The sequence below is a fragment of the Oxyura jamaicensis genome, chromosome 1, assembly GCF_011077185.1.
Source record: "Oxyura jamaicensis isolate SHBP4307 breed ruddy duck chromosome 1, BPBGC_Ojam_1.0, whole genome shotgun sequence".
In the NCBI taxonomy this organism is placed as follows: domain Eukaryota; kingdom Metazoa; phylum Chordata; class Aves; order Anseriformes; family Anatidae; genus Oxyura; species Oxyura jamaicensis.
This window is the reverse complement of record NC_048893.1, coordinates 107,965,246-107,987,656: the sequence shown is the minus strand read 5'-3', so window position 1 is coordinate 107,987,656 and position 22,411 is coordinate 107,965,246. Positions and strand designations below refer to the sequence as shown.

Genomic DNA, 22,411 nt, shown 5'->3' with positions numbered 1-22,411 from the left:
TCCTTCCTTCCTTCCTTCCTTCCTTCCTTCCTTCCTTCCTTCCTTCCTTCCTTCCTTCCTTCCTTCCTTCCTTCCTTCCTTCCTTCCTTCCTTCCTTCCGTCTGTCTTTCTATCCGTCCATGTTCCGTCCATGTCTGGTGGGTGGCTGTATTTTGTTTTCCTTCCTGTGAGCAGCCCAGAAATACGGGATGGGGAAAGCCAGAGCTGTCAGGGCAGCAGGTCCCTGGAGGTTGCTAGAGCATTTACCATCTTCTCAGGGTAGATGCTAACATTGATTTTGGCAGCATTTCATATTAACAAGAGGTAATAAAGGTGAACAAAATGTGGCCTCCAGTTACAAATAAAGGGCCTGATTCTCCACTCTCGTAGACAGGATTGAACACTGGACTTAAAACGGTGTGGAACTAGGATAGTGGGTGGGGACTACAGCCCAGAGCCACTGATTAATATTAAATATTCTCTGTACAAAATGATGGGCCGTTCCTGTCTATGTATATACATCCTGGTGTTTGATTGTAGAGTTACTGAGGGCTTCACAAAGCTGGATGAAGATTTGTGTAATGACCAACTGATCTCACATCTGCAGTTGCACTTTGAATCTGACAAAAAGGATGCATCATAAAATAAAAAAGCAAAGATGAAACTGAAAGAGAGCTGTCATTCTTCTAGCCAGCTTTTTGTGTTTGCTGGACAAGGAGATACACTTGCGTGCTAATTTTTCCTTGCTGGGCAGGAAGGGTTCTACTGTGAAAAAGAGGCTCTTTGAAAACTACAGCTTCCATATTTTTCATCTATTAATGCTCACGTGGAGTGTCTGCAAGCAAAAAGAAAGCGTATGCGCTCTGTTTATTTATTAATCTCTCTGCATTGCAAACTCATCCCAACATGTGAAAGTCAAACCTCTCTTTGCCGTACCTAGAATCACAGGTAGCAGATGTGATGAATAACTAGGTGCTGCTTTAATATATTCTGCTTCCTTACTATGCATTCATTTAATCCATTCATAGTGGTTTGCTGCGAGCTTCCTCAGTTTGGATTGACTTAAGCTGCTGTGTGCTGAGCCCTGTGGGAGCTCCTTGGCCTGATTTTTCAGGGCACTGTTTTGTGGCTATGAAATAAATACAGCTGTGCTACTTCCAGACCTTCAGAGAACAAGAGGAGTTGCACTGACATATGTAGGCACTGGCCTACATGCATGCGTATATGCACCATAAATGTGTATGTATGTGTGTTCGTGTGTGCATGCTTGCAGGAACCAGCTCTAAGGCTGAATATTTTGTCTTGAGCATAGCAGTTTGAAAATGTTTCTTTGATATTTCTTTTTTTTTAATGAGGTGGGCTGTTCTGTGTGTGAGTGTTTACAGCCATCCATCAGCCCTGAGAACAGTGGCTGGAAAGTTACTGGTGGTCTGAATGTGCAGTCGGCTCCTCCTGCTTCTTCAGGTCAGGCTCCACTAGTACAAGTGTCCAGCCACACCTGGAGCAAAGGCATCCTGCATGGGCATGGGCTCTGTGCCAGGCAGCAACCAGAGCAAGCCACCTTGTTCCCTTCACTGCCCTCTTCCCTCCTGATGGAAGAATACGTCCCCTTTTGCCATGAGGACTTCCCTCTGACCATTGCCCTATTGGAGGGAAGTCCTTGTCTGAGACTTTGGCACTGAAGGGCGTCCAAAGTTTCTGCTGTGGCACAACTGGGGCCGTTGGGGTGAACTGGGACGTGTGGCGGCGAGGTGCATTTTAGTGGCAGACAAGGAGAAGTAGGAAAAACTGATGTTCTCCTCGAAAAGTGCAGCTTGATTTCATTTGGGAACTTCTCTCCAAGCTGTAAAAGTTAATAGGAACAAACCTTTTCAGAAATGAGTCCGTGGGTAATGATAAATCCTTTTCTTCTGGAGGAGCCATGTGTGCAGGAGTACTCATCTGTTCGTGGCAAAGGACGTTGCCAGCCCTTCAGATGTGCTAGAGACGAGTGAGAATTTGGATAATCCAGCTTCCAGTTGTAAACATCCACTTTGGATCTTTTCACCTTTTTAACAAACGAGTCATTTTGTTTAAGCTTCGGTGTATTGGGGGAGTACAGAGAACAATTTGTATTGGAGGAGCAAAGGCGGTGAGTGAGGCGGGTGACATGGCGGTCGCTTTCTCAAAGAAGTGACCAGAGTTCGCTCCGGCCTGGAGCAGGTCTTTCTGACTGGATTACAAACTCCTCAAAAACCACTTCACGATGGAAAAGCTAATAATGCTCGGCCACATCTGTTTTTTTCTTCTTTTGGACAAGTTTTCCGTGGCCGGAGCAGACATCTGAAGAAAAGATTATCACAATTCCTATTCCTCCGGAGGTGAGGAATGCACTTCGCAGGGTTATCCATCACGCGGTGGGTGCAGGTGGAAAGCCTCTTGCCTGCAGGACCTTGTTTGTCAGCAAGATTCCAGTCTTGTAAACTATTGGCAGCTGGCATGGTAATGAGTCCATTTCAATATAAATGAGCTTCATTTTATTAATTTCTTCCAGCTCCTGAGCAATTCATGAACTGCTTTTCAGATCTCAACCAACAGCTTGGGGGGGAGAGGGGGAGGTGGGGAACAGAGAGAGGAACATGAAGGAGGATAAAGAACATGAGAATGTTTTTAATTTAGAAAGGAGCCGGTGACTCTCATTTCTTTTGAGCACCCAGCCAAGTGGGGATCACGGTTCCCCCACCGAACAGCTCTAATAACGTGACAGGCATTAGTAATCTCGTCCACCGCTTTTTGTCCCCTGAGACTTCTGGAAGTATTTTTAACTTGTAAAACCGGGCTTGTGGTGTTTTGCTGGTGTTCCGCCGCTGTCGCTGGGCTGCGGAGGGGCAGCGGTGTGTGCCTCGAGCACCCCGCGCTCAGCTGGGCCCCGGGCCCGTGGTGTCTCCCGGGACGAGGCCTGACGTGGCCGCTCGCCAGGCTGCTTCCCAGTGGTGCTGGGCCAAAAAACAAAAGTGCTGGCATTCGGCACCTGTGTGAGTGTGTGTGTGTAGCCTAGCCTGTGACTTGTCTGAGGCCTCGGTGGGCACCGACTTGCCTCTTGTAGCCGCGCTTTCGGGAGCGCAATTAACCCCACAAGCCTTTCACCGTGCACAAAAACGCATGTCAGTGCTCTGCCGTACGCCTCTGATTCGTCCTTGAAAATGTTAATTAAATCACTGCTCGGATTACTACCCTTTTCATAAATTAGACTGTCTGCACAGAGACATTTCGTCTGAGGTCTCTCAGTTTCGGCCCCCCCCCCTCCCCGGCCGGCTTGCTTCCTCTTTGCAGCCAGCAGTCAAACCCGTGTCCGTCGGAGGGTGCCTTTTTGAGTGGCTTTTTTCGGACTCCTGCCCCAGCAGCAGACACAGGTGTGTGCTCTGACCTGACCTTTTCTGCTCCTGCACGAGACAGACTGTCCCCAGCAGGGGCATGTTCATTTCTGCAGGGATTTTTATTGCAAAATGTGGCGGGAAGGGGAGCTCCGTGCCTTCTGCAGCCTGGGCTCAAGGCGTCTGATTGGGCTTTTTGGTCATTCTGCTCTCCTCAGATTGTGTAATTCAAATTTAAAAACAGCATTTGCATGCTGTATCGAACAGTGTTTCTCAGGAAAGTGATGATAACAGGACTTGGCAGAATATGTCCTCCTTTATAGCTGTTCCTGCTAACCCTTTGTCTGATTCTGTTTTTTTCTCCCCTCTTTCTCCCCAGGTTTTTGGCATATAGTCATAGACTCTGACGAGAGAGTAATGGAGGCGCTGAGTGGCAGGTGCTGACAGCTTCTGCAATCCCAGTAACTGTTCATTTTGGTATCATTTGCAATTCTATACCTCTAAATGCCACAGTTCTCTTGGGGAAGGTTGCGCTGGATACCAGTATTGCCTTGGAAGGTACATGTGTGTCCGTATATTTTCTTGAGGAGTTTGCTGTGTTTGTATAATGGTTCGTGGGAGGGGAAAAATTGGATAAGCTGCATGTGGTTTATGGTTACACCCATTTAGCAATACAAAGGCATTTGAATTGCTATCAAGCAGCTACTGATGACATCCCTTCCTCCCTCTCTCTTCTCTCCTCCTCTTATTTGAATTGCCTGCAGGGCCTTTTTGGAGTCCATCCTGTGCTTTAACATATGTGAGAGTGGCTTACAAAAAAAAAAAGAAAAGGCTGGTTAAAAGGTTCTTATTTGAAAACAATTAAATATACTGTTGGAGTTTCTGAGAAACTCAGAGGCTTGCTGTGGAATTTCAGTCTCCCTCTTCCCCTTTTGAAAAAAGCACATTTTAATTACAATAAAATGCGTATATTCGCACTCGGTTATTAGCCTTGTACATTTTTCTATGCGGTCCTTGTGACTTCAGTAAAAATCTTTGTTGTTGGCTGGCAGATTTGTGCAAAATTTTATTTCTGTAGAATCATTGCTCACTGTGGATTTAATCATTGTTCTGGTTCTCACAGCCTTCAAGCTCCGCTCCAGGAGAAAAATACAGATTTGTCACCAGGGCCTCCCACTAGAATCTAAATTTAAATTTGCAATCTGTTGTCTTGCGAGGTGCTTCAAATTTGGTTGAAAGTTAATATATGTCACATTTTCTTCTGGAATCTAAAGGCCTAACTTTTTACAAGTTTGAGATTTACTACCTTGGGTTTATTTGAAATTAATATCTTGGGTTTGTGATTGCTTTAAGAAATACTTAATATTAGGGGGAAGGGAAGAGAAAGGAAAAATTGAAGTTTTCAAAGAAAATGAGATTCTTAGATGGGACCATCATCAGTGGTCATCTAGAACATGATCGTCTTAATCCGTAACCATTTTACATGACTCATCCAGCAAAAACTCAGCAGTTCAGCTAAAGTTCAACCTTTCTATTTGGAGTAGTAGTTGATATAGGGAGCACTGCTTTGTCCAAAGCTTTGCTGCAGGATTTGTGTTCTCCCTGCTGATATCCTAATGTTGATAGCACAGTTAAGTCTTTGTTTTCAAAAAAAAAAAAAAAAATCATTACTGTCTATTGATGTGTAAGCTGTCTAAACAGTGACTTTCCTGGCCCCGTGAAGATTTCCATGACTTGACTTTTTTCCTGCTCTGAACTAGGAAGGAGCAGATCTTCTGGGAGAGGGAGCCATTTCCCAGAGCAGCTGATAGCTTGATGGTCAGAGGCTGCCTCTTGAGGATGTGGAGGAACAAGTTGCAACCCCTCATTTGCTTGACTTGGGTTGCAGATACGAATCTTGATCTTCCACGTTTTTGGTAAGCAACTGAGTCACTGAGCTGGTGCCTCTTCCAGGAGACGTGCCTGCCTCCCTGCTTCGGTTTTCAGATTTCTCCATCTTGGAGCAGAGAAGCCTTTCATCAAAACTGGTCTATTCCCACGAAAAGTTTGGGTTTTGATGAATCAACATTTTCTGCTGAAAAATTTCCAACTGGTTCTGCTTGTGATACATGGTCTGTGCACACTAATCTCTACTGGCTTTGGAGAATAATTCAGAACAGATTTCTGACACGTCGCAATCCTTGGCCGTGCTTGACAGACCTGTTTAAAGCATCGAGACATGTCATACTTGATTTATGTGGTATCCTGTAGGTACCTTGATAGGTCTTTAATGGTCACCTTTGGATTCAGGTGGGTGAGCTAACAAGGGGAGCCTTTGTCCTATCAGCGTTCACATGCAACTCCCATTAACATTACTCATTTTCTTAATTTGATACAGATTTTTTTCATTGAGTGTGCTAAATTCAGTTAAGCTGTAGATGGGCAGCATCTGGCAGTTGGAGCTGGAGCAGTTGGAGACATTTCTGCCTCAGGGTGTCTGCTGTTGCCCCTGGGAGGGGAGGGCTGGGGCTCCCCTCCCCTGCCCAGTGCCTGCTCCTGCTAACTGAGGACGCTGCATCTGCTTCAGGGCTGCCTTCCCGTGTCTGTGTGCACTGAATGAACGTCTTGCTGCTGTCAGGAATGGGGAAATGCTGCTCCCTGCCACTCTCTGTCCCCTCTTCCCTGGCCCCCGTGTCACCCTCCAGTCACGTTGCTCCATCCTCACCATGTCCTAAGGCAGGCTTACATGTGCTGATGCTGGCATGTGTGAGTTCCACTCGATCCCAGCAAAATCACCTAAAAGAGCCTTTTTTTTTTTTTTTTTCGTAGTTTATTTTCTGCTGCTTTAGTGAGCTCGGCTGCATGGTCTGATAAAGGCCTGAACTGGATCAGGGTGACTGGTGGAAGTGCACAGTGGGAAACGTGGCGGGGTGGCACAAATGGGGGCAAGAAGGGAGGAGGGGGGTTCCTCCCATGGGGAGCTGTTTGTCTCAGGCACCCTTGGCCTGACCCGTTGGCACTTGTGGGTCTGTGCACACCTGCAGTATTTTGTGTATTGCTGGGCAAGTTGGTGGGATCGCAGTAAGGCCTCTGAAATTGTCCTCCCTGGGTGCAGGAGCGAGCTCTGTGCTAATTGCCCAGATAGATAGCCGTCTGTGGGATTTGCAAAGGCATCCTCACCTGAAGCGCCAATACACCGAATTAAAAAGGGACAGCTATTTACTTTGAAGTCTGACACTTCTCGCCAGTATCTAGCAGATACTTCTCATTGTGTGAAATTGCTCAGTAAACATTCCTGCAGCCGGCTGCGGAGGAAAGACTTCCCTCCTTCCAGGAAAGTCTTTTCTCACGGGGGACACAGCCCGAGCTGCTGTTCCTTTCCTTCACAAGGAGGCTTTGGTGCTGCTGCTATTTGGTTTGGTTGATTTTTGCCCCTTCTACACGGATGCTATGTCGAGGTGGTGGCACAGGGCTGCCTTCTGTAGCCCTGTGTTTTCATCAGCAAGTGTGCCGGGCTGTGTGGTGCGCTAGGGATACTCCCACCCTTCTGCAGCTCTGTCTCTGGAGGTAAAGAGCCACTATTTAATCTTTCATGGTTTCGAGAGAACTTTTAAAAGTGCTGTTTCTCCTTAAATAGATACTGAAGTGATGGTTGCATGGCTGGAGACGGGGGGGGGGGGGGGCGAAAGGACTGCATGCTCTGATGTGCTTTGCAGCCGGTGGAAAGCCTGTCAAACGAAAGTTAGGTTAGCAAGAATTTTGGAATCAAAGCAGCTAAAAGCATTACCCTTAGCATTACCAGCTAAAAGCAAGAGGGTTTATTTTGCAAGAGGGGGAGTGTTGAGGTCTGGCATTAGACATCTGTGTGGAAGACAAAATGCAGTTTTTGTGCTTGAAAGTGTTTTAGAAGTAAAAGCTAGCTGACGTTTGTTTTTCTGTCCAGTTCATATCAAAGAACTGGAGCTTCTAAGGAATAATAAACCCTACCCAGGGATTTATAATGCTGTCTTTTTTTTTTTTTTTTTTTTTTTTTTTTTTTTAGATTAAAACCTGCCCTCTGTTCAGCACATTTATTTTTCTAAACGATGCACGATAACCACGTCTCATGACAGTCAATGGGAGTTCGGCCATTAATTTCAGTAGACATAGGGCATTTCCTGGTGTAGCTTATTGGCACGTGAGTGTATTTACTTTAGATACAGAAATGTCCAGATACTGCTGGAGATGCCTGTTGCTCTAGCATCGAGCAGCTTTTTAGCCTCAGACATGACCTACTTAGCTGGGCAGAAGAGTTGCGTAGTGCTGTCCTCTGACTGTTTTCAGAAATGTTACTGTAGAAGTTCAGTTCCACCATATGTGTCCAGAGCAGCCTACGGCACAACTGCTGTGCCTACGTTTAACGCGGTCGATTCATCGCTTTCTGTGTAATTTATGTAGGGCTAATTCAGTTCTGTGCAGAAGTGATCTTGTATATTTAGATAGCGAGGGAGAATACACCATTATGTTCATTCTCTGAGCATCTGGCTCGATACCCCTTGGCACGTCCTGTTAAAGGAGATGCAACTGCCCCAAGAAACTGAAGACTCCGGATTACTTTACTGGCAGGGCAGTGTTCTTTTTTCAACCAAGACTAATAGAAATATCTCAAAATGAGGGAGCTTTTTCCTAGAGTTTCTCTTAAAGATTAATGGACTCTTTGTCTAGGTATAATTGTCTTGTGTGTAATTCAGGATCTCTCCTGTTTGATTTTGAACAGCCACGTACTTTAACATTTACTTTTCTTGCTCTTCTTCTTTCTCTTTGGCCAGAAGGAGTCAATACTACTCAGAAAATATTTCTGACATTTGATGAGTGAGATCACAGATCTCAAAGTGTTTTCCAAGGTTGAAGCCAGATCCTGACTCCCAGCTGCTAGATGGGAAACCCGTTCCACAGAGGACCATGCACAACTTAATAATGCAGGAGGCTGGTTACGGAGATGGGGTCTGAAACCCAGTCCCTATGTTCCAGCTCGGTTTTCTCTTCACGAGATCAAAGCGCTTAGATCTAGCTATCTGCTTCAGAGTGAGTAGGAAGGAAAGGTTATTTTTGTATAGTCTGAGTCACTCATGCTAATGTATTTTTCATAATACAGCTTTTCTTGTGTGGGGCTCTCTGTACCTGATTAATGTTGCACTGTTTTTTGTTCCAGAAATCAAACCTATTATTACCTTGCTACCGAATAGTTGAGTTTGTACTTTGCTATTTGGTGCTTCAGCTCGTGGTTCCTAGCAGAAAAAAAAAAAAAGCAAAATCTCAGAGAAAGACATAGAACCATCCACTTGTTGGCATCTCGTTAGATGCAGATAACCACGATTGTTTAACTGCATGCTGATTTTTTGAATTTGTAGCATTGGCTAGAACTGGGGAGGGTTGGCTGATGCCAATAATCAAGAGAATGTGTGCACAGCTGAGTTTGGTGGTGTACTTTCTGATAAACTGGCTCTAGTTTAGACCAATCTTCAAGGTTTAGTCTTTCCCTCTACTACACTTTTTGTTCACCCCAGCGTAGCAATGGTCTGCCTTTTCTCTATGTACTGATTTATCTGATTTGTACGTGTAAGCTTGCTGGGATGGTTGCTAGCTCCCTCAGTTAATTCTGTTGAATTAGTTACCACTTAAAGCAAGCCCTGCTCACTGTAACGGTCCCCGATCTTTCTCCTTGCAGACTGTGAAGCCATGGGAAACGCGGAAAGCCAAAACGTAGAGCACGCCTTCTACGGAGACAAGCACGCCAGCCTGGGCCGCAAGCACACCTCGCGCTCGCTCCGCCTCTCCAACAAAGCTTCTCGCCGGACCCGGCACGCTTCTTCTGGAAAAATCATCCACAGGAACTCCGAAGTGAGCACCCGCTCCAGCAGCACCCCCAGCATCCCCCAGTCGCTGGCAGAGAACGGGCTGGAGCCCTTCGCCCAGGAGGCCAACCTCGAGGACTTTGGGAGCCCCATCTGGGTGGACCGCGTGGACATGGGCCTGCGGCCCGTCTCCTACCACACCGACTCCTCCGTTACGCCCAGCGTGGACAGCAGCACCGTCCTCACCGCGGCCTCCGTCCAGAGCATGCCCGACTCGGAGGAGAGCCGGCTCTACGGGGAGGAGCCGCCCTTTCTGGCCGAGAGCGACGGCAGGCCGCACCGCTACGCGGCGAACGGGACGGGCTTCATGGAGACGGCCAGCTTCAAGAAGAAGCGCTCCAAATCGGCCGACATCTGGCGCGAGGACAGCCTGGAGTTTTCGCTCTCTGACCTCAGCCAGGAGCATTTGACGAGCAACGAGGAAATCCTGGGCCTGGCCGAAGAGAAGGACGGCGAGGCGGCCCGGGGGACGGAGGCTGGAGGCAGCCCCCAGCAGCTGGTCACCTGCCAGCGTGCCAACTCCATGAGCGACCTGTACTCCCCCAAAACCCCAAGTGCTGCCATAAACGGAGGCCCGCGCAATGCCTTTGGAGGGTACTGCCGGAATTTGGTGTCCGACATCCCCGATATCGGCGGCCATAAGATGGCGTCGGGTGCTGCCGAAGATGCGCCCTCCTACAGCAATTACAACACGCTGCCCTGCAGGAAGTCCCACTGCCTTTCCGAAGGGGCCACCAACCCGCAGATCAGCCACAGTAACAGCATGCAAGGCAGGAGGGCGAAAACTACTCAGGTAAGGCTCTTCTGTTCTCTGTAAAGTGGAAGCGTGCGGCATTTGCTAAGCTGTTTCTGTAGATAAAGGCTCTTCCAGGCTCTGTTTTCATTCAGCACCCCCTTTCCAGCAAGGGGCAATGGAGGGGACTGTGTCCAGGAGGGAGCTGAACCAGTTTCAGGAGGTGGCTCGATCACGTCAGCGCTCCATTCCTCTCTGCAGCTCTGCATGGGCCTTTTGCACCCTGGGCAGTCTCTGGAGAAGATAAACCTGCATTTGCCACTAAAGATTTTCCTGTGTGTTTTACAGCGCTGATGGTGCCTTTTTTTGTTTTTTTCAGAGTAGCTGCCAAAACTGATCACACTACTCGCGGAGCTCACACGCGTTGTTTCTCCTCTCTTTGCCCTCCCTACCCTGTCTCCCCCCGCTTCGTGCACGCACGCACGCACTCCTCAGCTCTCGTGGCTGGAAGCAAAGGAGAAACCTGTGAGCGTTTCCCCCCCCTTCCACCATAAACGCTCACTGAGCTGAAATTTCACTCTTCTCATTACCCGGCGTTCTCATCTGTGCAAAGCATCACCCAGAAACATTGCTGTCCCCTTGGAGGAGGCTGCCGGTCCTGCAAGCTGCTCTGCATACCTGCTGTAGGTTCAGAAATGATGGGGGGTGGATGGAGAAGATGCTGCTTCTCCTAGGCAGGGAGGACGTCACAGCCTTCATCCATTAACAGGCAGCACAGAGCCAAGATGAGCTCCTCGATCTGCTGCCCCGCCTGCCCTCCACATACCATCCCTGTGACCTTTAACTCTGACGGCTGCTGTGGGGTCTGCATTGTGTTTTGCCCTGCTTTTCTTGGCCGTGTTCTGCCTGGTCGAGTTACACAGCGCTGCCTGGCGCTGCGAACAGCAGTTCTGCTTACACCAAGTGGCAGACTGCTCTTGGAGGGGTTGGGGAAAAAAGGTTGCAAATCCCATCCACCTGTACAAGTCACGTGGAGCAGCCGCTCTGCGGGAATATTGCGCTCGGTTTGAGTGCATTTGGCTTGCTTGCTGAACCTCCTCAGAGCAGCGGTCCAGCTGCCTCGTGGCAGAGGCTGTCTGCGGCATTTTTTACGTCACCTATTTTCTAGCTGCGGGCATCTGCTCAGAAACACGGCCGGGGGGCACCGACGGGTCAGAGCTGTGCACTGGATCGCACGCTTCGCTGGCTTCCCCTGATTTTATGGCACGTTCTCGTACAGATGCCGCGCGGCATACACACCGTGACCCAGAAAAGGCAAAAGCAGCACGTTGCATCGAGGTCGGAGGCCGGCAGGCTCACATCCCACTGCCAGGCTGAGCTTTTGGCAGGACACCAGCGCCAGAGATGCAGGGAGTCGGGCGGGAGGCAGCGGAGGTGCGGAGGGCTGCGGGAGGGCGAGGGGAGCCCCCCAGCAGCTGGAGGGGGGACGTCGGCTGGCAGCGACTTGTGAGAGCTGCTGGGAAGGGGCTGCTGAGTGACTTACCGGCTGTGCTTGATCTGCGGAGGTAGATAGGCTGCTGCTAAATGTAAAAACGACGTGCCGAAACAGATGCTGCAGCGTCCCACAACAGCAGCTTTGTACTTCCAAATCAGCTCTTTATTTTTTGGAGGTGTTTTTTACAGCGTGAGCGCAGAAGCCCTTTGGTGCTCCATCAAGGCAGCGCAGGATAAAAAGCAGGAGGAGAACAACAACAAAAGAAAGACGTTGTTTGGAAGCCCTGAATGTAACAGCTTTCATGAAGATTGCTGGGTGCAACTGCTGCCTCCAGCCCTCTTTCAAGTGTGTTTAAGAAAAAGAGAGCAGTGTCACTTGTTTATAGTGAAACATTTATTTTTCTTCTTGGTGTCTTTCCTGCCATTAAGAAGATTCCTCTGAGGCACTTAGTGAAAGTCTGGAATTTGCATGCCGTTTTGTGAGGTCTCAGCTGTACCCAGGGAAGTCACTCTGTGGGCTGGTTTCCCTAGGTGCAGCTCCTGAGCCCGGCGACGGTGGCTGTAAGGAGTCTCGGCAGTGGTCATTACCACAAATAAAATCAACAAAATTAAAGCTTTGGAAAGGTCAAAATTCCTTCCGAGTCTTTAATCCTAGCAGCATACAGTAAGTATAAGATACTTGTCAGCAGTGAAGTCATGTTAGCCCAAACCTACCTTTAGCGAGCACAGGGAAATGACTGTCATTATGGGTTTGATAAACAGAGTGAAAAGGAAGTCCAAATTTGCACACGAAATCAAAGGACGAGTTCCTTGGTGAACCTGATTAGGTGGCTTTGGATAGGGTGAGAGGAGGGAAACCACCAACCTGTCCTTGTACCAGGTCCCCAGTCTGAAAACGTCTTGGCACTTCGCTCATCTTTACGTGACACCACAGGTGGCAAGAGGGTGAAGGCTCCCCTAGCGTACAGGTGGAAAGCTGAGGCATGGATCTGATGGCCTGACTGTGCCAGCTGGTCCTTGGGCACAGCTCGGGGAATTTTGTTTCTCTCTGCCCTTCCCGGTCTTCCAACACTTCCTCAGTGGGCTTCACGCTCTTGATGCCCCCTTTGAGCATTGCCCCAGAACCTGCCATACGTGTCCTCGTGCTGTAAAAGGCTTTGTGCTATAAAAAGAATTGAGTGGACTGAGGCAAAACCTTCCTGTTATTTCCAGCATTTTGAACTGCCTCCCGTCACCCCACACCCCACAAAGTACTAGGTATGTTTTTAGGGCCAGAAGGGCGCCACACAAAGGTGACCCAGGGCCAAATGCAATATGGTGTGGACAGTCAGCTCTCCATCTTGGCCTCCAGGCCAGTGACCTGTCATTGCTCCTGTGTTATTTAAAAGTGCAGAGGTAGCTCCCTTGTTCAAAGTCACTTAATTGAGCCTCGCAGCCCGGTTGGTGGTTTATGGCCTGGTCACTGTTGCCCAACCTCACAAGGATTTAGGTTTGTAGTTGCCAGTGTTTTTTTTTTTTTTTTCCAGTTTTTGGGAAGTCATGGGTGGGATAATTGCATGACTTTTAAGTCTCACCTGCCCTGGTGCTGGAAGTGCTAGAAGGTCCTGATGGCCACTTGTAGTACCTTTTGGGAGGTGCCAGCGGGGTCCAACGAGAGCAGAAGACACCAAGCACAGGGTGAGTCTTGCGTTTGATTCCTGAATGCATCCAATGTTACGTGCCCGTTCAGCCGTATGTACATCATTGCATTCTAACAGCTAAATACTGTGTAACAGTTATCAGCAGCTTCTACATTTTGTGCTGTGCTGACCAGTGCTGCTGGAAAGCAAAACCTGTGACGGCATCACAGAAAGGAGGGGCTGTAATCAGGGCTGCGTATTTTGGTGTAGTGCCTTCTCCATCGGTTCTGTACAAGTACATGGTTTACATTAAAGGAAGAAAAAAAAAGAAAGAAAAAAGAAAATTTCTTCCTTCCAAATTTAAACCTTAAATTGAGCTGTGGGAGTCACTTTCCACTAATTGAGAAGGAAAGCCTTTTAATGCTGGAGAGACGATTATATTCAATGTGCGCGAGCGATTAATATTCACAGAGCGGCTTTGGGGCACCCACGCAGTTCTGTTTTTCGTAACATTTTAACATTAAGGGTTCAGATCTGCCGAAGCGAGACTTCCCGTAGAGCTCTGCTGGGATCCTGCTTGGCTTTTGGAGCTGATGTGATGTAGGTGGAAACAGCTTAATTGGCTGACATTTTCACCCGTTTTTGCTTGAAGGGAGACAAACTCCTGTTGGATACAGCTTGTTCTGGCTGCGGGTTGTGAGATCCCCGGGATCCTACAGTCTGCTCGTCGGGATCCAGATTTTTTGTGACATGGCTCTGTTGTGTCCTGCTTGCTGCTAAACATCTGCCTGCTGGCGACTCCCTCCTCCTTCTGGAGGATGTTCAGAGAGAAATGTAACCTCGTGCTCCCCTCCTGTTAAGAACCCTAATTAAAGTCTTAGGGGAATTTAGGGAAGGGAAACCTTGAGATAAGGTTTTGTGCCACTTCCAAGCCCATCATGCCACCTACTTACTCCACGTTCACCTCTGTGCACAATTTCTGACTGCTCTTTTCTCTAGACCATTGGACGGGGGTATCCAGCCTTGCATGGGACACGAACTTCTTTTAACATTTCAGACTCTGCTACGAGTACAGCCAGGTGAAGGCATCTTCTGCTGGCAGTTGCCACCAAAGCCTGAGGCCTCCGTGGGCTTTTGGCACTGGTATTTTGCTTTGCAGCTGACCTGTTAGGAGTAGACCTTAGTAGACCTGAAGCTACAGGTGGACTGTCTTTTCTGGGGGGAGCGCTGGTGTTTTACAAGCTGCCTTCAGGGCACGTTGCGTCTTTTGTGTGCGCTAAAATCCAAACAGACCTGACGGCCAAAGCATTTCTGCTTGCTGGACCACTTTATGCACGAGAAGGCTGGCCTTTGTCCTCTCCGGTGGCTCGTTCCTCACTGAGCTTTAGAGCCCAGCTTGTGATTTCCTATGCAAAGCTCAACTGCACCATTAGCAGTTCCGTGGTGCAGTCCAGGTTTTTCCCATAACTTTTGGGAAGGACCAGAAAGATGTTCTTCAACTCTGCAGGGGAAGCAAATGTTCTTTACAGCGTCTTTGGCCCAGCGTTTGTTGTGAGCTGGACAGGGGGAGAGGAACAGACTTCCTTTCTGACTTGGAAACCGTGAGCTTTTCAGTGCCAGCCCGATTATGTCCTTGGTGCACTAAATCCCCCCTTTTTAAAGATTTTCATTTTTGTTACTATTTTTAGGCCTCTGTAGATAACCTGGAGGAACTTGGGATATGAAGTCTTAAAAAAAAAAATCAGTATAAAAAGTTTTGCAGAATATGCAGGGGATGAAAACAAGGCTTTTGTGGGAATTAGATCAGGACAAACACAGAAACCAATCTAAAAATAGTTCAGGGTATCTTTCCAGTTGATTTTTTTTTATGTTTTTACCATCTCAGGGAATTTTATAACAGGTTATAGCGTTTCATTGCGTTCTGCAGGATGGCTAAACTCCAGAGAGCTGATACTTTCCTGTGAAACTTGTGTAAAACTTCTTCACAAATGGTTTTGTGGCACGGAGGGTTTAGCCTCGAAATGTAAAAGGACCAACTGGGTCAAGCTCTGTCCAGCCCTGTATCTTGTTCCCCAAACACCAAGTGCTCAAAAAAGGAAAGAAAGAAACTGGGAGAGTACAGAGTGAACTTTCCTTGAGGGCATTCTTCCTGATCCCAGAAAATTAGCAATTTGAGGCTTCCTGAGTGAGGAATGCATCCAAGACTGTCAGATTGACCTGTCCCCCATGACTTCTCTTTTTTGAAATCATTTTCTGCTTTTGGCTTCCCCCGCATCCTGTTCGCTCTCCACATAACACCGGTGACCTTACAGCCTCCTGTTATAGCCCTCCTTGGTCATCGCTTTTCCAAACAGAGTACCTCCAGCAGCTCTGCGCCAATTAAAGTCATTCTGTACGTTTCAGGCTGGAGTTTGGAAAAGACAGCTATTTTCAGTGTCTATATGATTCTTAATCAGATTGACCCAAATAATTTAATCTTAGTCATTTGATTCCAGATGGAGTCAAAGACAGACACTCAGACTGTGGTAAAGTCATGTATCCTTAAATTATAATTAACAACACGCCGTTTAATAAGTGCCTAAAAGTACAATGTTACTGTTTCTCTGTTGCAGCCTGCGCCTTGCTGTTCCCAGCCGCTGTTCGTGCAGTCCTGTAGTGCTTTCCAGGCTGAGGCTGTGGAAATGAGGTCTCAGATACAGCCCGTACCCCCCTTCCAAATCCCCAAAAGCCAGAGGACTTTGAGTCGGATGGTCTGGATCAGGTGATTTAGGGGCTCTCCCACCAGAGAGCACCGGGCAGCCAGTAAGTGTGCTGAGCCCCCTGACGGACAGCCAGCATCCCTGTTCTCAGCTGCCAGCCACAGGGCGCCAGCTCAGAGGAAGGGGTGCGATTAGGGCTGGAGGGGAAAGGGGTAACCGCTGCTTTTGGAGGCAGCCCAAGTTCATGCCAGCACAGCTTGTGATCCACATTGCTGGTCCGGCTGATCCCGGTGTGGGGCACGTGGCAGCCCGTGCTGGAGTTCTCAGTGCCTCTGAACGACCAGAGCCATTTGGCTCCACCAAATGGGCCCTTTGTAGCCTGGCTAACTGGAAGTGGCTTCAGCTTGAGCGTGGAGGGAAAGCCTGAATAGAAGGCTTCAGAGCTGCCCTGCCATTCCCAGATGGATGACGTTAGAGCAGGTATTGCCTATTCAGGAGATTTTAAAGCAAACAGCAGGCACTCCCTTCAGAGCACGCAACCCTGCCCCGGTATTGTCAAGGAAAGGAGCATGTGAAAATGAGCATTACGGTCTCTGTTGGCAAATATTTTGATACTCTTTCGAAGATCTTAATTTGTTTTTCTTTCTTGGCTCTTGGTCTGGAGCCAATGGAAAGCAAATTAGCAGTCCTGATATCTGATCCAGCTCCATTCAGTCGTCTTTTTTAAGCAGTGGGAATTTGTCATTTAAACATTTGAAGTGCTCGTACCACTGGCTGTAATTGTATTCTCTGTAAAACTGTATATTCTGCATGTTTTTAGTTTCGAGTACTTTCCACTCGAAAATCACAGACAGGTTGCCCCAGCTGCCTGTTTGCTGGGCTGTGCTTACTTAGATGACAATTTGCAGCAGTGATCCTTTCCAGTGAAGTGCCCCATTGAAATGTTTCTTTTCAGAGCGCTCCAGCATGCGATCCTGTGACTGCTTGTCATCCCAGGTGGCACACATTTCCCTGCTCCCTTCGGTTACTTGGCTGTTCAGGTGAACACCTCCGGGATGATAGGCTTTGATTTCAAGTTGCTGTTCTAGCAGCTTTCCCTCTTTCCCACTTCTCCCCCCTCTGCTGCATTTTTCATGAAGAATTGCCTCTTCTTGGCACCGAGTGAACAAAAAGTAACCTAACCCCGTATTTTACTTCGAGGATTTGGGCTAGGCATGTTGCCATTTATTTAACTTGAGCACTTTTAGGCTGCTTGCATTAGTTTACGGTTAGTGCAGTTCCTCCAGGAACTTTCTTCATCTGGGTGGTCCACTGGGATGAAAGCAAGGTAAGTTTTGGGGGGTCCTCAGCACAGCGTTTGGGAACAGAGGGATTAGGCACTGCGATGCTCAAGAACTGTGAGACTTCCTCCCACTGCGGGGTGATGGAAAGCGGGCTTCCACCCCAAACCCGCGCAGGTGTCAGGAGCTGCGCCGCAAGGTTTTGCGTGCAGGGACCACACTGCAAGAGGCTTTGCTGTGTTACGGCTTGATTCTCATTCATGGTATTAACTACTTTATAATAGCCAGTGCTAAAGCCAGGCAAAAGCTGTTTTTGCTCAGGTCCCGTGGTAGTACTTCGTGCCGTTTCCTGCTAAAGTCTGCCGTCCTTTAACTGTGCATTATCTCACAGGCTTGGATTTCTCTCATGTTATTAAAAAGCAAAATTAAAACATCCTCCCCATTCTCTGTCCCCAGCACTTCAGCTTTTAGGGATGTAAAATTCCCCCTCCAGTTACGGACAGGTTGCGGAGTGATGCCACGATGTTGCCCTGAGTCAGTGAAGAGCTCTGCAGAGTACCCCGGAGAGAAGGGTAAAGTTGTTCCATGTCAACCTAGGCGGTCACTGAACCAAAAATGCTCTCAGTCCCTGTGTTGGAGGCACCAAGTGAATACAATAGCTAGACGTGGAGACAAGGAGCCACGTGTAATATAGAGGTGATGGCCATACATAAGTCAGAGCTGCCTGCAAAGGAAATGGGGTTGACACACGTGTGATAGATTGGATGCACACCTCCTTCCTATATTTGAGTATCTGCTGGGTGCCTGGCACCCAGTACTATGTCTGTCTTTCCAAGAAAGACTGTCTTTCTCTTTTGTTCGTTAGTGCACTAGCAGTCATTATAATCCGTCAGATTTACAGTGAATTAGAGACACGATACCGTGGGTTTGTAGCAGCCTGCAGAACGGTGTTCCTCCAGGCAGAACAAGCTTCGGAGTCGCTTCTGGGTTTCTCCACGGCAGCTTTAAAACCTTTTCTCCCTCTCAGCTTTCAATGAAATTTATGATTTCTCTCTGCTTCGTGTAATGTTTTGACTCTTTTCAAGACAGATAAGTCTTCTGGTGTGTTTGTTACCAGGTGTTCAAGTAAGTCTGGGGAAAGAAATTCATTTTGATTTGGAACAAATTGTACCTTAACCGAACACCTTAACCAACAAATGATGGTAGAGTTAGCACTGAAAAGAAAGGAAAAGCAGTATCAGGACAATCTTCTTCTCTATAGGAGCTTCAAAGAGACACCAGGCACATAAAAGCATGCAAACCAGCAGGTTGCTTACCCGTTCTATTTTAAATGCATTCAGTGGTGCTTGCATAACTAGCAGCCAGACAGGTTATGTGCAATTCCAGGATGCTGCTGAATGTCAACACCTCATTGCTCTGTTGCTAAGCAGGACGGGGAATAGACAATTTGTGTCCTCTCGGAGGGAGCCCCTTTCAAGAAAATCAGCTGCCTTTTACTATCCAGGACTTTCAGTCTAATGGGTAATTTAGAAGGAATTATTATCCACAGCAGGAACTCTTTATATTAATGTTGTAAGAGTCTTCCCACTAAATCAGTCCAATGTGCCTAAAGTGTCCGTGGACCTGCTGCCAGTTAAGCAGGAGAAAGTGATTCACAAAACTTTATGAATAGTGCATGTCACAGTGCTGTTGGTGGGAAGCTTGGTACGTGCCTAGCTACTGTAAGCACCCTCTGAATGAGTCCAGTCGTGAACCAGAGAGCTGGGCAAGGTTTATCCCACCCAGGGCTCTCTTGCTAGCTGAGGCCACTACCAAATGTCTTCAAAGAGGAGACAAAGACTCTTGGAACCTGCCCCAAAACCTTTTGTTGCATGGGCGTGCAGGAGGTAGAGAGGTAGAGCACTGACTACATTAGCTTGGTCTAGCTTACGTTAGTTTTCTTCCCCAGTAGCTTGCTTTGCATGAAACCCAGTGTGAGAAATAAATGTATAAGCATTGCTAATATTTTCACTAATGTTTTACCCAATTGATTTATCAGTTAAATTGTTCTCTGCGTTTGATGGGGCTGTGATAATTCCAATTAATTAGGCTCGAATGCTATTAGGGCTGTTCTGGCCGTTCTGGCACTTAGCCTTTTTGCTGGACCTCGTTGCACTGTTAGTAACAATGACAGCATTCAGCCTGTCCCTGGTTCTTCATTCTGGGGTGCATCTCCTGGCGTAGGGCATTCCACCTTTTTCTCCTCTTTCCCTCAGTTACTGTCTGCTGAACCTCCTTTTCTAGGTTTGGGACATTGACATGCAGTATGATAGCATGCCTGTGAGAAGTGGTACCATTGCTCCATCGTCTTGACCTGCTGCAGGGCTGCAGGATCCTGGTGGAAGCTGTGTTACTGCTTACTGCCTCCCTGTTGAGGCACTTGCACAGGGCAGCACAGTCGCTAGATCCTGTTTAGCTCCCTTCTTCAGCCGGGGGTCTTTATGCTGCTTTCTCCCCGCTTCCCATAGAGCAACCTTATATCAAAGGGACAAAGCCCCCGTTTATTCAGTTTATCGTCTTCGTGGACTTAGACCTGTTCTGTTTGCAGAATCCCAGGAGCTGCTGTTCCCACGACTTCCCAGATCTCTCTGTCTCGGAGGAAATACACTTTCTTTTCTTTGCTGCATGTTTTCTACTTTGTGTGACCAATTTAATGATTTCCACCTCCCCCTTGCTTTGCCCTCTTGCCCTCCCAGGCCCAAAGCTAGGTAAACAGCAGTGGGAAGGCTATGCGGGGCAGCACAGATTTTAGTTCCACTCTCACATTTGGTTCCTGTGATAGTCTCTCTGAGCAAAAATATTCCTCTGTGTGGAAACAGCTGTCTGCCAGGCTGAAAATACGAATCGCAAAGTCTCTGCTGAGGTGCAAAATATTGGATCCAGTGTTCTGAATCTTACATGGAGTTGACTAATAGATATTTTTTTAACTAGTGAAATGAAACAGAGCCCTTTGATGATAGCAGTTAGAAGTCCAGGGTAATTTGCTGGTGATTTGTTACATTCTGTGTATAACGTCTGAAACTCCAGGCTTGAGAAATGTGCATTCTGCCATCTTCAGCTGTCTCCCAGCTCCTGTGATGTGCCCGGCGCACACCAGTCTGCATCCTGCCAGAGCATAGCGGAGAGCTTGGGCAGGAGCCAGGGAGGTGAGCAATGAAGGCTGAGCCGTGCCTGTAGCTAACTGTCAGCCTCAAGAAGCTTCACCTGGGAACTCCTGTCGAGGAGTGAAATGCCTCTTTAGTTACAAGCCTCTGTGGCACATCCCATCCTGGACCTGGAACAGTACTAAGTCTTCCTTGGAGGAGACGTGGACATCGCCCGCGGGGCTCCTTGAGAGGCTGAGCAGGAAGCGTGAGTAATTTTTTAAATAGGTCTCGTCGAGGTTACGCAATGCTTGCTTTGCGTCTGGGCAGCAGCCTGGTGGCCATGTCAGGAGGTGCGAAAGGCTGAACCCCAAGGCTCGGGGCCTGTATCCACATCTGTCTCGTAGGCAGGGCGCCGTGCTGCTGACGGTGCAAGCTGGGTGCCCAACTTCAGGCACCCGCGTTGGAAGGTTCGGGGGAATAATCCTGTGCCCCCAGTGAGGTGTTGGTCAAACCCCGCTATGGTTTGTTGCTAGTCCGGGGAGTATTATCCATTCAGCCTCAGCGCGTTTCTGCAGCAGCACAATACTGAACCTCTGTACTTTCTGCTGAACTCCTAATTGAATGCCCTTCAGTGTGCAGATTACAGCGCTGTGAGATGGCCACAGCAGATGCAAACTGCTCCTTGAGAGCTTTTCATAGCCTCTGATGAGAACTAGCTGACATTACAGCACGAACTCAGAAGTCAAAGACCTGTGTAATGAATGCTCTTAACCCTACTAACCCGTAGACCAATCATCTCATACAGCAGACTTCCTAAAGTGCTAATCTCAGTGAATGCTGCATTTCATAATTCATGAGCACGAACAATATTAGCAGGCTGTAAGTTTTGAACTGTTCTGCTGACCTCTGCGTAGCCAGACCCTCCTCCCACCAAAGGGCTTGAATCAGATGGCTAGAAATCTTTGATAACAGGATATTTCAGAGAGGAAAAGGGAGTGCAGCAAGCACAGGAAGATTAGGGGCAGGACTGCAGCGTTAGGCTGAAAATATCTTTCGACACATCCAACATATTGCTTTCATTATGATAACAATCATAAAGATTTTTGCAACATGTGCTAAAATTTAACCTTATGAGCATATATAACATTCACGCTGAGTGTTCCATCCTCACATTTTTTCTACAAATAATAGGCTGTTATGCCCTTACATCAGTTGCTGACGATAGTACCCATTTACGGACAGGGAAACTGAGGCGATTAACGCCGTGTCTCATCAAGGTTACACAAGAAGGCTGTGTCATGCTGGGCTCAAGGAATCTGGAGAGCCTGCATTGCAGATCTCTGCTTGAACACCTCTGGGTACACTTCTGCTTTGGAAAACATTAACTGTATCTGCTAAAGAGCATCAACAAAGTTTTGTACGTGCGCTGGTGAGCAGTATTACAAGTCCCGTCTCCTTTAAGTTGGTGGTGTTGGTGGTCTGTTTTAGTGCCTTGTTATTTCTTTAAACCAAGTAATGTTAGTTAAAGCACTTCCTAAAAGTTACATTGGATGAAATTTTGGAATCGACTCTGTACTTTTTATACCACACGGATACAATAATGATGAGACAGATTGTGTATTTATTAAGTCATTTACCTAAAATAAAAATCTCAAAAACCTCAAATAACGTTTGTTGCCACAGTTACATACTGTTCCCCGCAGCATGCAAACTTGTTTATGCTATATGAGTGACGCACGTTTTCCCTTTCAAAAAATATCAGAGGAAAAAGGTTCCAGAAATTAGATGCAAAAGCCAGTCATTTTATCTGACTAACTATCCTGGTAAGCGTGGGGCATCTGGATCAGTGCTTTGGCACTCTGTTGTTACACCATTGTAGCTGTGCTGGCAGAGAGGGCATTGCTGGAGGTGTATGGGTGTAGAGCACCTGTGCCAGTCCTGGCTCCCCACCTCCGGGGTCTCATATGGAGTGCTGTCATCGGAAGTTGCACCATCCTGCTTTTTGTGATGGGATGCAAAAATTCACTCCTGGCAGTGTTTTGTAAACTTTGGTTTCTGAGCAGCACCCGTTTCCCTCTCCAAATAGCCTTCATTTGCTGTGCTGCAAGAAATGGGAAGATAATTGGCTTCCAAAAAACAAGTGTCTTGGAACAGCAGGAAGAAATGTCTGTGAAAACTGTTCTGTACGGGCAGATGACTGCGCTTACGGGAAGCCCTGCTCAACTCATTCACATGCAGTGGGAGTAGAGGGATGTT

At 47.7% G+C, this 22,411-nt stretch overlaps 1 protein-coding gene across 11 annotated transcripts in view; it reads left to right on the top strand.

The window, feature by feature from the left end:
- The window catches only part of TIAM1 (TIAM Rac1 associated GEF 1), a 147,015-nt gene that overhangs the window by 55,771 nt on the left and 68,833 nt on the right, over positions 1-22,411 (top strand). For 7 of the 11 annotated variants that reach the window (XM_035315597.1, XM_035315598.1, XM_035315592.1 and 4 more), the window contains one exon: positions 9,019-9,998. In XM_035315597.1, the coding sequence (XP_035171488.1) occupies positions 9,030-9,998 (969 nt within the window). In that variant the 5' untranslated portion in view covers positions 9,019-9,029. Of the gene's footprint in view, positions 1-3,711; positions 3,891-9,018; positions 9,999-22,411 lie in introns of those variants that run through there. The other 4 variants (XM_035315594.1, XM_035315593.1, XM_035315595.1 and 1 more) reach the window with 1 other exon arrangement.